Source organism: Dipteris shenzhenensis, chromosome 1 (genome assembly GCF_047967505.1).
Source record: "Dipteris shenzhenensis isolate YYH24624 ecotype China chromosome 1, Dip_SZ_1.0, whole genome shotgun sequence".
NCBI classification, from domain to species: domain Eukaryota; kingdom Viridiplantae; phylum Streptophyta; class Polypodiopsida; order Gleicheniales; family Dipteridaceae; genus Dipteris; species Dipteris shenzhenensis.
The window spans coordinates 70,007,444-70,022,159 of record NC_141596.1 but is presented as its reverse complement, the minus strand read 5'-3'; the positions used below and the strand labels follow the sequence as shown (position 1 = coordinate 70,022,159).

At 45.3% G+C, this 14,716-nt stretch overlaps 1 protein-coding gene across 1 annotated transcript in view; it reads left to right on the top strand.

Annotated features, from left to right (window-relative positions):
• The first annotated feature begins 283 nt into the window (after positions 1-283).
• The window catches only part of ALDH12A1 (aldehyde dehydrogenase 12A1), a 72,022-nt gene continuing 57,589 nt past the window's right edge, over positions 284-14,716 (top strand). The window contains exons 1-3 of the mRNA XM_087377821.1: positions 284-599; positions 683-765; positions 900-1,003. Coding sequence (XP_087233947.1) covers positions 490-599; positions 683-765; positions 900-1,003 — 297 coding nt within the window. The 5' untranslated portion in view covers positions 284-489. The remainder of the gene's footprint in view (positions 600-682; positions 766-899; positions 1,004-14,716) is intronic.

Genomic DNA, 14,716 nt, shown 5'->3' with positions numbered 1-14,716 from the left:
TTGATGCTTCTACATAAAACTTGCAAGAAAAAGAAATGTATCACACAATAAACAAACAAAGACAACAACCTCCATGATGAACCCATGCTTGCCTCGTGGATGCACAATGAACTAGAATCGGGCAGGTAGCACTGAACGCTGTTAGGTTGGGCACTTGCCTATCCAGAAAGGAGGGAGAGAAACTAGACCTGGGGAGTCATTATCTAGCAACATCAAATATAGGATTCGCTCATGTGGGTTTGGAATTGCTTTTTATAGTGTGCCACCCGGCTCAAGGAGAGAGGGGGTTTGGTTCCCCTATGCTGCCTGCCTAACAAAGTGTACAACTGCACGTGGGCACTACTTGCTTACATAGTCAATTCCCCATTCACGCACTACGGTGTACAAGGAGGCAATGCTAACAAATTTAATCACTACCCCAAAAAAAATATACAAAGATTATCCTTTATCCCATAGCTTGTCTCGCATTGTACACAAACACCTGGGGAGATGCAACGTCGTGCTGCAAGTCGCTTCTCCAAAGGAGTAGACTATAAACATATTATTAAAAACCATGGTGCCAGGTTCTATGGTGTGATCGGAGCGCAATTAGAGGACAGGTTATATTTGAACAGAGACGCTTTTGTACTTTCATTCACGTATCATCAGAAGAAATTTATATTTCCTTTAAATTTGATTTCAGAACAATCACGTCCCCACTTGCGTTTACAACATTGAATCCTCAAACACTTTCTGGGTCGCAACCAGGGCAGATATTCAATCTGGGTACGTACTATTTTCCGTGTGTCATACTTGGCATGCATTTTTTGCTGTAATCTGTGTCGTACGTTCCCTTCTTGTTGAAATATAAATTAATTCAGCAAGTCACAGACAGAGGCCTCAGTTGCATCTTCTTGCAGTCCACGGACGTTGGAGAGAAGCTTCAAAACGTGCAGAGATTGTGGACCCCCTGAATGGTGATTGTTTTTTGACAGTGCCAGATACACCTATTTCGGAGTTATCAGTAAGTATTTGAAGTTTATTCCAATAAACACATGATTTCCTAGTATTTAATCACTTTGCAGAATGAAACGACACTTTTCCATACATATACTTGCAAGGTGAACTCGTGTCCAATTTGATCAGGGCACTATTTGGCAACATCCTTCGCATGAAAAACTGCAAGCCCATGTACAAAACTTCTACTATAGGCTGCTAGCAATAACTAGTTTAAGGTAGCAGAAATAGAAGGAAAAAAGAAGGAAGATTCACTCTTACTAGGAAGAGGGCATGGGATGTGACAGCTCCCGAGCTCCGACAAAGCTGGCTAGCCAAGGCTAGATTTAGTCCTTCTTGCATGTGCAGCCCAACGGACCGATGCTTGAAAGTACCAAACAGTTGTAGAGTCTACATTATATTGATCTTGAATGAATTGCGAAGTACAGCTGAGCCTATTTTATAGGTCTAGGAAAGTAGGCCAGCACCAAAGGGGCGCCACGTGCAAGCCCTCATGAAAGCCTGATATCACTACTGAATGTACATAAAATATATGAAGAGTTTATAATTAATGGGACCTACTAACAAGGCCCATTACTTAACTAACTACTCACTAATGTTACAATCGTCCTCAAAAGGGACACAAAGGATACAACTGAATGGAAGGAAGTATGTATAGGTACTGTAGCCAGATGTGGGTAGAAAGGGCTCCAATTCAGCTCAACAGATTGGGAAACTCCTGCACAATGCTCTCAGGCTGCCATGATGAATTGTCCTCTGCTAACCCCTTCCATTTAATGTAGTACTCCATTAAAACTTTAGTTCAGAGGATTTGGTCTTTGTAACCCAATAACTTTCCTCATGGCCATAGAATCTGTGAGCTAGCTTGATGTTGGTGTTACCTTTCAATGAGGCATACCTATGCTTGTGTAACTTGAGATATACAGAGTTAGGGCCTTATCACACTGGAGACTAAGGCTGGCACGAGAGTGGGGTCAACACTGCTTTGCATGCACGCGTATCCACATGGTTTGCGAGTAAGCTTGTTCGGATGGACCGCCCCCCCGCCTTTCAGCACAGCATGGACGCACCTCTTGAGTTGATCCTACAAGATGAGATTAACCGTATCATAGGGTTAGATCTCCTCATCTCCTCGAGCTCTATACGTCTCGGACTTGGGGGGGGGGGGGGGAGGACCAAGAGTTCCCCACCAAGATCCAGTTCTGTCACAACAACTTCTTCAGAGTTTTGGAGGATGGACTCATCATCAGACCCCAATACCTAGAGGACATAGGAATCCCACATGCATGGAGGATCGCCATTGGACAGATGCGGGTCTCATCCCATTACTGAGGATTGAGGTAGGGAGAGATGCAGGCACACCTAGAGAACAACAGATCTGTAGGTGATGCACGCTGAGGGAGGTCGAGATAGGGGAGCACTTCTTGTGTGCTGCCCAGCCTACTACGAGATCCGGGGGCGATACCATTGCCTCTTTCGAGGGGCACAGCTTTGGCCCACTCTCACGGTTGATCCACTTCCATGACTAGGTCTGCATTGGGCTTTATTTGATTGAGATGCGACGGCACAGAGAGACACTATTGAGACACATTAGACAGAAGCAAGACGTGACCATGCCACAGGAGGCTGAGGTAGACCGAGCACGGCAACATGTCATGGGCTTCTATGCATTTGAGTCAACTCCACGACCTAGTGGGGTGGAGGAGGAGGACCTAGCTAACATGAGGGCAATATGGATCAACAGGGAGAGACGACGCGACGCTACTGAGCCAGGGATGCAGAGACTATGTAGGACACATAGAGTGACCAGAGCACACACACTATCGAGGTTTGGTCTATCTCAGCTCTCCTTCGAGACCGTGAGAGACAGGGCGTCACTCTTGACATAGCCCATCGGATAAAGAGGTCGAGGAGACCGCGTCCTCTGCTATAGTGAGAGACAACTCGACAGACACAGCCCTGGGACAAGTTTTGCAGTACATTAGAGAGCCATTATGGTGCTGGGGTTTGGATGCTGAGTTTCAGTTTTCAGTTTTAAGTTTTGAGTTTGAGCTCTTGAGCTCTTTAGCTTAGTATAGCACTCAGCAAGGACCTACTGCGGCCTTTGCTTCAGCTCGCGGAGGCTTGTATGAGTTTTTTCTCTTGATGTACTTTGTCCCATTCTCTCGTGAGGCCTTCTGAGGATGTTAATACGTCTTTCTTTCTTTCTCTCCGTCCGTACCTCCGTACAGCCTCTCCTGTAGCTCTCCGTCCGTACAGCCCCCTCCGTCCGCACCGTACAGACCGTCCGTACCTCCGGCCGTTGTCCGTACCACCTCCGTACCTCCCCCCGTCAACACCTCTCCATCTCTCCATACGTCCCGTCTGTACCTAGTCCTAGTCCTCCCTAACCCCGAGTTGGGCTAAGCTCCCAACCCAACCCAGGGGTTAGGTTAAGCCAGGGGGTTCAACACACAACCAATTATGGACTGGCCTACCCTCTCCTCCAAGTCCTCCTCAACTCGCTTAACTCCTTCAACATCCATCAGGACTCGGTACTCTACAGTTGCAACCATGACACCCTCTCCATATGCACGGAATTACCAACAAGAAGGCCCAAAACGAGCCATCCTCGGGCAACAGGATCAGATTTTTTATTTGAAGCAGGCAGTGAGAGAGCTACGATTGGAGCTGGCAGAAGTAAAGGCCCGACTTCACATCCTGGAAGGGCCTGGTAGGCAGGTAGTAATTGATGAGGTTGTAAAATCTTGTAAGGATTCCCCCCTTACCTTGCAGCTAGTCTCTATAGTCAAAGATCTTGTTCGCACTAAAGTACAAACTGCTAAGAAGGAAGTGATTGTGGAAGTGGACAACAAAGCAAGTAAGTTTGATATTCAAGCAGAGATTAAAGAACACGAAGCTAGATGCGATAATGCGCTGAAGATTAGAATAGGGGGACTCCTAGAAGATTGGTACAAAGAGGAGGACACACATAGTGAAATATTGACAAAGATCAAATCAAGCTTGCCCAACATTGAATGGGTGAATGATGATGAGCAGGATGATGACTCCTCTAGGCCAGCTTCTATTTTGCACTATAGAGGTCATGCAATCCTTACACTGAAGTCAAAAGATATGCGGATCTAGCTTCTTCGACAATCTTACAAGTCGAAGGGCACCAAAGTATGGATAGCAGAGGAGCTTACACAAACTCAACTCAAGATTAAGGCAAGTGAATTAGCTAAAGTCAGGGCTGCCAGAAAGGATGGAAAATGGGGAGTTTACCGTGAAGGTGTAGCACTAATCAGAGAGTTTAAATCAAAACCAAAAGACTCTCAGTCTTAAACTGATGTATGGCTGTTTACTCTTCCAGAACATCATGTAAGTACTCTAAATAATAGGGGTTGCTTTTTGCACTCCTTGGGAGCTGCCATGTGCCCTCCTGAAAGTAGATGTACTAGAGGGTTTCTGTAAGAAATCCTAGATTTACTATATTTAGAAACGTGCTAAGGAACAGAAAGGAGACTGAAATAGCAGAGAACAAGGAATAATTGTATTGCTTGAGTGTCTGTAGTGTATCTGTAGTGTGTGTCATCCATACAGTTGGGCCTCTCTTATATAGAGAGTGAAGAGTCACACATGAAAAGGTGTGTACTCCAAAGTGTATGTGCATGAAGAGGTGTGTACCCCTTGTGAAGGGTGTGATCCTTGATGAGAGGGTACATTACAATAGGAGTGTCTCTTCCATAGAATGTCTCTTGTGAAGGGTTGTGCCTCATAGGAAGTGTTCCGTCGAAAGGGCATACCCTTTCACAAGTGTCCATTCATCAAACCATCCATAAGTCTAGATATAGAGAAAGGAATACGTCACAGATCGCGACATCCCCTCCCACTCAAAATAAGACCCTGGTGGAGATAATGCACTGATGCAGAAAATATCACGGTAAATTCTGAAAATACTGTTGTAAAATGTCAGGGTACTACTGTAAGTCTTCATCAGATTGCCAAGTAGCGTCGGAGTTGTCCAGATCTCGCCAAAGAACAAGGAATTTTGTGATAAGTCGATGTCGAGTCTCTCGCTGTCGATGGTCCAAAATACGCTCAGGAATAAGGAGAACATAATCGTCTTCGATTTCTAAGACATAATCACCTGCAGGAGGAATTGCTTCATCGCCTCGAATGTACGTCTTTAGCCAAGAAATATGAAATGTCGGATGGATTTTACCCCATGATGGTGGTAATTCCAATTTGTAACTTAAAGGTGAATTTTTCTTGACAATCCGGAAAGGTCCATAGTATCTTGGTCGCAACTTAGGAACACAAAATTAACCTTCTTATAGCGATGTGGGGCTACAAATAATAGCACCATGTCACCAGTGTTAAATTCCAGGTGACGTCTATGTTTGTTGGCAGATGGTTGATACCGCCCTTGCGCTTTTCGCATATGATCCCTGACTTGGAGTAGAATGTCTTGCATTTCTTGAACCAGTTGATCAGCTAGGGCCACTCGATGTTGAAGTACAAAATTCGTTGGTACAATCGAGTGTGTCCATAAGCTGCTTGGAATGGAGTCATGCTGATGGCACTATGGAAAGAGTTATTATAAGCAAACTCAAGGAGTGGTAGATACTCTTCCCAAGCTGCTAGGTGTGACTGAATATAATGTCGAAGCATTTCTTCCAGAACTTGGTTGACTCTTTCAGTGTGGCCATCTGATTCTGGGTGGTAGGCTGAATTGAACAGTAGAGTTGTTCCCAAAGATTCGAACAGTGAAATCCAAAAGTGACTGGTAAACTTAGGATCTCTGTCGGATATGATATTCTTGGGCAATCCATGGTGTCGGAAGATGTGTTGTATGAAGAGTTTGGCTATGTCCGGAGCCTGTGCACTGCTTTTGCAAGCAACAAAGTGTGCCATTTTGGACAATCGATCAACAATTTCCGGTAATCTGAGTATTACCTCGGGAGGATCGTGGTAGTGTTGTAATGAAATCCATGGAAATACTTTCCCACCTTTCAGTTTGAGGCTGAAGAAGTCCTGCTGGAAGTCGTCAGCTTGCTTTCATTTGTTGACAAGATAAGCAAGATGTAACCATTTTGATGACGTCGCTTTTCATCTGAGGCCAGTAGTATGTTGCACTGAGTAACCTATAAGTCTTGTTGATGCCTGGATGGGCAGCATAAGGAACTACATGATGCTCTTTTAACAAAAGACGTTGAACATCCTTGTCATGTGGTACACAGATGCGATCTTGATAATACAGAATTTATCATTGAAATACTTCCCTTTGAATGAATTCCGAACATCCACAGATAACGTAGAGATTACCATAGCTGATGGTAGAGTTAACCTGCTGAGAGCATCTGCAACTACATTGCGTAGTCCTGGAATGTACTCAATGGTCATGTGAAAGTTGGCCAGAAACTCAACCCAGCGTACTTGTCGAGCGTTCATGACTGGCTGAGTAAAGATATACTTTAGAGAGTGATGGTCTGTCTTAACCACTGAGTTGGCTGCCATGAGATAATGTTTCCAAGATCGATAAGCATGTACAACGGCAAGAAACTCCTTATCATAAACTGGGTATCGGGTTTGGATATCAAAATATTTATGGCTGTCAAAAGCAATAACTCTGCCTTCTTGCATCAAGACTGCTCCTGTAGCGATGTCGGAAGCGTCAGTCATGACCTCAAATGGAAGGTTTGGGTTAGCAATAGCCATAACTGGTGTGGTAGTGAGTGCTTGCTTGAGTTGTTGGAAACTATACTGTGTTCCGGGAAGCCATTGAAAAACTACTGTGCTTTTCAATAATTCGTACACAGGAGCTGCGATTTCAGAAAACTGATAGACCTTTGTATGGTAGAAGTTTGCCAATCCGAGAAAAGAGCGGACATCATGAACATTCTTAGGAGTAGGCTAGTTTTGGATTACCTCGACCTTCTTGGGATCCACAGAGATGCCTTGAGCTGAAATAACATGTCCCAAATATTTGAGTTGGGTCTTGAAGAACTCACTCTTCTCAATGTTGATGTAGAGAGAATTTGCGTGGAGAACTTCAAAAACTTGGTGAAGATGTTGTTTGTGCTCATGTAGGGATCTGCTGAAAACGAGGATGTCATCGAGGTAAACGATGACGAACTTATCGAGGACAGGCCCGAAAATGTCGTTCATTAGTGTCATGAATGTGGCCGGGGCATTGTTTAACCCAAAAGGCATGACCAAACATTCATAGTGTCCATACTTTGTTCGAAAAGCTGTCTTGTACTCATCGCCTTCTCGTATGCGAATTTGATGATAGCCTGAATGAAGATCAATCTTTGAGAATTGTGTTGCGTGTAGAAGTTGATCGAATAGGTCATCGATGCGAGGCCATGGATACTTGTTTTTGATAGTGAGCTTGTTGAGGGCTCGGTAGTCGATGCAGAGGCGCATTGACTTATTCTTTTTTCACAAGTAGTACAGGAGATCCGAAAGGGCTGCGACTGGGCCGAATGTGACCTTTATCGAGTAGTTCGGTCACCTGTCTTTGGATTTCTTCATTTTGAGTGTAAGAAACCCGATAAGGAGGTTTCGACGGTGGATTACTGCCGGGAATAAGTTCGATTGGGTGATCCTATGGTCGTCGAGGTGGTAACTGCTTTGGCAATTCCTGTGGAAAAATATCCAGGTAGGGCTGGAAAAAAAGGTTGGTTGAGGTATTCAGGAGGATCCTTTGTTGGTGTTTCCTTTATTGCCGTAACCAACAGAAGTGAAGTCTTTACTTGACGTTTACGAACCCACTTCTTTACTTGTAGGGTAGAGGCAGCTGGGGTTAAAGGAGAGTCCCTAGAACTAGTTAGCTCAATAAGTTTTCCCTGGTGGACAAACTGGATAGTATGGCTGCAAAAACTGATTGATGGATCATAGTCGTAGAGCCACTGTTGTCCGAGTATGACATCGTACCGAGAAAGAGGCATGATGTCGAAGTTCGACTTGTCTGTATAATGTTGGATGCGAAAAGACAAGTTTTTGATCCTGGTGTTGCACAAGAAAGTAGTTCCATTTGCGAGTTCAATTTGATAGTTCATAAGACTAGGACTGGTGGTCAATCGAAGTTTGTTGACCATAGAACTAGCTAGGAAGTTATGAGCAGCCGCTGTCGCTGAGGATAGTGACCGTTGTTTCACGAATCGATCCTTGAACACAAAGTACTTGAGTGGCCAGGGAAGGTTCGGGGTTGCTGGCAAGGCTCAGGTGGATGATATTTGCCATTCGAACAGGTTTGCCTTTCTTGTCTTGTGCTGGGGTAGCATCTTCTGTTTGGGAAGTGCTAGGTTCCATATTGGAATTTTGCTTTGGTCGCTTGGGACAATCGAACCATCTATGGTCGCCTGTACAGATGGTACAAAGTCCTTTTGTGTTGAAGTTGTTCTTCTTGTCAGTGGCCGCACCTTTATGTTGGGGATGACGGTAATGACTTTGTGAAGAAAAAGAGGCGCGATCCTTGGAGGAGTGCTTCTGTTGGAATCCAGCATACGATTTCTGAGACTTGTGGGGATCTTGAGATTGTCGCTGACCTTGATTACCCGAGTTTTTTCTAAACCTGGGGTTAACTTGAGGGCAAGCACCTTTGGCCATAGTAGAGTTCTGTGTTCTATTAGCACTCTGCTTCCCTATGTTTTGGAAATCAGTAATGCACTCTGCCTAAGCAATAGCGCCAGTTGTGGTGGTGATGTTTGCTTTGAGGACATCAATGCCTAACGAGGGATTTAGGCCTGAGATGAAAGCATGAAGGCGATCATCCTCAGTTAACCCATCAATCTCCAGCACCAATGTGGTGAACTAAGAGATGTAGGAAGACAGGGAGCCTATTTTCTCCAACTGTTGGAGTTTTGAACGTGCTTGGAAGTCCGCATTGGCAGGTATGAACTGCTTACGGAGCACGTGTTCAAAACGTTCCCATGTTAACACACTTTTGCTGTCCTTTAAGCGTCTTTGCCACCATAGAAAAGCTGTATCCTTAAGGAGGGAGGCTGCCAAGGTAATCTTTTTGCCTTCAGTGAGGTCAACAGTATCAAAGTACATGCGCAATTTTGCGAGCCATTGGTCAACTGTTCGGCGATTGCGTTGACCAGTGTAGGCTTCCGGAAGTTTAATGTCAAGTCTTTTAGTTTTGGAAGCTTGGAGTAAACGGTAGAGGGCACGTAGTTCAGTGTTTTCTACCTCTGGTGGGAAGGAGTCCACATAGTCGTCTGGTTGCATCACGTCATCCTCTGTATGTGTGGTACTGCGAGAATCTTGGAGGAGTTGGACTTTCTGGACCAAGTCAGAGATGCTGTCCTGAAGCTGGGAAATTTGAAGTTGAAGTAGTGCTTCGCCTTGTAAGTTGACTTCAGGGGTCTTTTTTGGACTTGAGTCGCTTATCTCTGGAGAGGCTACACGCGAGCGTTGCGACATATCTGAGGTCCCCGTGAGAAAAGCACGAACCTGCGCTCTAGTTTGTACCGTTCCTGGAAGAAGATTGGGCTGCTCCCTGAGGTTGCTTATGTTGGAGGGGGCAGGAGAAGCAGGATGGAACCAGCCATGGAAATCTGGTAAAGGAGGTCCTGTCTGAGGTAACTCTGGTGATGCCGAAATGGGTGTTACTGCTCGTGAGAGTACAGGAGTAGGTTGCAGAGTCCACGGATCTGAGAAGGGATAAGGAGCTGCTGTCGGAAGTGGAGGATATCCAGGAGGAGGAGTGCCTTCAGAGTGTAAATACTGTCTTGGGGAAGGTACAACCTGTATAGGAAGATATCAGGGAGCTGAAGGAGGTGGAGAGTACCCTGGAGATGCTGAAGCTGAGGGGTAAAAGTCTCTCCAAAGATGGACAGCAAACTCGTGAGGAATATTGGGTTCTGGGTATCTACGTGTCTTGTGGAACACAACCTGGACTGTGCTGAGGAAGTAATGTAACTGAGGTGCCTCACGCAGAAGGTATAGGATGTGGTCCAGATCACTAGGAGGGCACGTGACACAGAAGACCCACGATGCCAAAGCTCCGAAATGGGCTGGTTGTGCAATCTGAACACGATATTGTGTGGTAGATGATGCCTGAGGTGTCCTTGAAGGGACGGGTGAATTACCAGGGGTTTCCATGCTTTAAGGAAGCGTCTTTCATTTGCTGTAATTTGATAATGACAAGAGAATCCTTAGAAGTAGACTGGAAAGAATCCACTTGGCATTGATTTAATCTGCCAATTTGTTGCGTAGAAAATGTTAGAAAAGACCCAACAGAGGGTACACGCAGCGGAAATAATGCTCAGGAGCTCACACAATGTGCGGTGTGGGTGTGGAATCACAAACTTCTTTACTTATGTGCATTCAATAGGTGTGCAGACTCATCAATAGACAATGAACCAAACTAGATAGAGAAACCACCAAATAATATATTTCCGTCCACAACTATGGACACAATACAAGAGAGATAGATCCAGAGTCCCACCAATGGTGTGGTCCTCTGATCTTACCACAAAGTCCTTCTCCTATCTGCTGGCTATCTCTAGACTAGAGTCCGCGTGCTTCACCTCGAGCGTAAGTTTAGGCTTTGTTATTGTGCAGGAAGATGAGGTTTCCTTTGTTAATTTCCTTATCCTTAGATTCCTATCAAACTATGCCTTCATCTTTGTTCAGCTTTCCACCTTGCTGTCTGGAAACCAGCCTAGATGGGCAGCCTCCTGTCTAAGTCTGCAGCCCTGCTAGCACCTCTCTATCCTCCTGAATGTAGGTCGAGAGGGTGGCTGCCTGCTGCTCCTTTCTGCTCTGGAATTGCTGCTGCAAGTGATGATCAAAATAAGGCCTGAATGCCTTCTTTATATAGGCCCAAGAGCCTGGCCAGTCAACCGACCCAGCAGCCCTAGAAAGGGCCGACTGCTGGTCGGTTCAGCCACCTGCCCCTGGCCGACCAAAACCGACCCACAGCTCCCTATTTATGGGACTGTGGGCTGCCCTTTTGGGGCTCTCAATACAAGGGCCCTTGGCCCACCTTTCAAGGGCAGATGCCCTATAAATATAGGGTCCAGTCCAGCCTCTGATCCCCCTCTTTGCCACGTGGCCCTGCGCCACTGTCTGCCTCCATGTGAGGCCTGTTCCAGCCTGCTGTGCTGGCCTGCCAGGTTTCTTTCCAGGCCCCAAAGCACTGCTGTTCCTGCTGCTGTCAATGCGCCTTGTCCAGGGCTTGCTGCAGGTCGAGATCCTGCCTGCAGCCCTTGCCATCCAGGTCGCTTCTTCTGTGACTGCATCCTGCCATGAAGGCTCCTTGAGCTGCCTCTGCCAGGCCCTTCATTAGCACCTGGGTGCCATGCTTTTGTGCTTAGGTTCACCCCCCCCATGCTCTCCTCATATGGGGGCTTACAGATGGGGCGGTGACCTCTCCAACAGAAAAGGCCTGCAGATCGCTGTCCGGAGGTCCATACTGCTGTCCTTGCAAATCCTCGTGGATGTGTGAACCAGAAATAGGTGCCGGGTAGACTTTCGAGGCAGATAGCGGCGTTGGCTGAGGCTGGATGCAGAAAAGGCAGATTTCCTGCGTTGATTTCAGAGAACAGCTGCCTGTGGGGTGCGAGGAACAGAGCTCGGCCTGGTTGGACAGGACTGGAAGGCAGCAACAGGACGAATTTCACAGGCTGTCTTCATCGCGATAGAGGGGCTGAACTGCTGCTGATCTGGCAGGTAAGGTGGTGAGAAAGAGGGGGCAGGCTGCGTATGGCGAAACAGGCTGCGGCTACCAAGGCTGGATCGCGATAGAGGGCTGGCGAAACAGGCTGCGGGCTATCAAAGGCTGATGCACGGCAGCAATGGCAGGTATATTGGCGCTGATCTAGCGCTGCAGGCTGGCAGAGACTGGCAGGAAACCAGGGCAGCAAACCAGCGAGGGGGCAGGGCAGCAAACCGGCGAGGGTCAGGACAGCAAACCGGCGAGGGGGCAGGGCAGCAAACCGGCGAGGGGGGGCTGCATAGGGAGGCGAGCCTGCTTGACGAAATCCGTACGGGCGTCAAGATGGAGCGTCCCTTTTTTTCGTTTGTGGCTGCCTATGTTGGGTGGTTGCCCAAAAAATTAAAGGGTGGGTAGTCTCCTTTCTATTCCTTAGCACATTTCTAAATATAGTAAATCTAGGATTTCTTACAGTGGTATCAGAGCAAATTTCGCTCCTGCCTGTAGGAAATGCCCCCCACCTTCTAGCGCCGATCTGATACATCTCTTTCCGCTAGAAGGATATCCGTGCACATTGTGCATGGAAGAGATGGAGAGAATGAGTGTAAAAATTTTTAGCGCCAACCCTGCCTAAAGTCATCAATGGCCTCTCCATCTCCCACACATCACGAGTTGATGTGAATGGACACGACAAAAATCGAGTCTTTTCATGTGCTTGGGCTGTCCCAAAACCAAGGGACGCACCTTTTCCACCATCGGACACACCTTTTGATGAAGAGTTTTGACTCCTCACCCAAGGGACACACCCCATCGTGGAAAAAAGGACACACCTCTTCATGTGGGGACACCCCTTTTAAAAACAGGGTCACACCCCTTCGAATAGGCACACCTTTTGGCACCAAGCACCTTATAAAAAGGGTACCTAGAGGGGCTAAAAAGGAAAACCCAGCCCCATACCTTAGGTCTAACCCTAGTGTCCCGTCGAAAGGGCATACCCTTCCACAAGTGTCCATTCATCAAACCATCCATAAGTCTAGATATAGAGAAAGGAATACGTCACAGATCGTGACAGTTTCTTGCTGTCCCATAGACCTTTTGGTCTCCAGTGGACGTTAATAGACTCTCTCTCTCTCTCTCTCTCTCTCTCTCTCACACACACACACACACACACACACACACACACACATACTTTTTTTCGCGCGCACACACTCACACATACATTCTTCCACATGCGCACAACTTTCACAAGGTCTCTGACGAGATCCAGATGGGGAGGCCTTTAGTCTTTGATGTGCCCTTTGTGGACAGATTGTTGAGATCCATGGATGCATGGATCTTGTGGATGCATGTTTAGAGCCTATTAGGATTGTTGGCTTTGTGGAGCAGTGTTTTGTGGCTCTTGGCTGGTATTTAGACTCCTGTTCGGAGAACATCTCTTTGGGCTTTTAGAGTGTTTGGCTTTATGGGGGTGTTCCCATAAAAGCCCTGCAGTGGGATCCCAGAGAGTGGGAATGGATTGATCCAGGGAACCATGAGAAGAGCCTCCTGAGGTGCACAATGATGGAGGAGAAATAACTCATTGAACTGCTATATTGAGAATGCGAGGCTAAAATGAAGTACAAGGGTATAAAACCCTAAAACCTAGGGTGAAATCAAATTGGGGGTTAGGACTTATAAACACACACTAACTCAACTACCAACCATGGGTAAGAAAATAAAAGTTCAATGAGGGAATACGTGCCCCTAACCTTGTTACTAACCTAACATTGATCACGGTTCTATCTTTGGAGGCGATCTACTCTTAGATACCTGTATAGTTTTGCTATATACATACATACATATGTATGTATGTATGTACACACACACACATATACACAACATATATATATATATTTACATACATATGTGTGTATCTATGTACACACACATATACGCAATATATATGTGTGTGTGTGTGTGTGTGTGTGTGTGTGTGTGTGCATGTATGTATGTATGTATGTTCTAGTATACATATATACATATATATGTACATATGTATATGTGTGTGTGTGTGTGTGTGTGTGTACATATAAATGTATATGTATGTACATATTTAAAAAAATAAAAAAATAAAAAATAATAAATCAATTAAAAAAAATATAATAATATACATATATATACATATACATGTAAATATGTATGTATGTATGTACTACGTATATGTATACACATATATGTGTGTGTGTGTGTGTATATATTATGTATATGTGTATGTATGTGTATATACATATATATAGATCTATGTATATGTATATGTATGTGTATATGAACACACAGACACAGACACACATATATATGTGTGTGTGTACACACACACACACACACACACACACACACGCACGCACGCACACACACATTTTTTGGTGAAATTTCTTTTGCGTTATATTACAGAGTCACTATCCCAAAAAAAGGGGAAAACCCAAATACATCAAGAGAAGATCTCAATATATGACAAGTATATATCATAGTCTATGTACTGAGTTTGCAAACAATCATAAAAGGATTGCTGCAAAGAGTGCCTGGAAAAAGAGAAAAGTGAAAAAGTTGGATCACCAAAGACACATACTTTTTTTTGGGTGAAATCTTTGATTGATTATATTACATGAGTAGCAACCTCAAAACAAGATGCTACAATTACATCAACTGAAAATTTCAGTATATGGCAAAAAGATCTCATGATCTATGCAGCGGGTTTGCAAGCAACCAAAGAAAGATTGCTGTAGAGAACGCCTGAAAAAGCCAAACAGAGAGAAAGTAGGATCATTAAAGACTTTACAATTCCTATATGTCCATAAAGTCCATAGTGCCAAGTAGCAAACCCAAGATGAAACTCTGGTCTGGATGGATGAAACCCAAATAGCCAGAAGAACTTTCCAATCAGAACAGATGGGAATCTCGCTTGCAGGCACTGTCGAAGCAGATAAAAAAACTCACAAGAGCACATACAATGCCAAAACATGTGAGGCACAGTCTCTGAAGAAGCAGAACACCCAAAGACACACACACACACATTTACATACACACACGCGT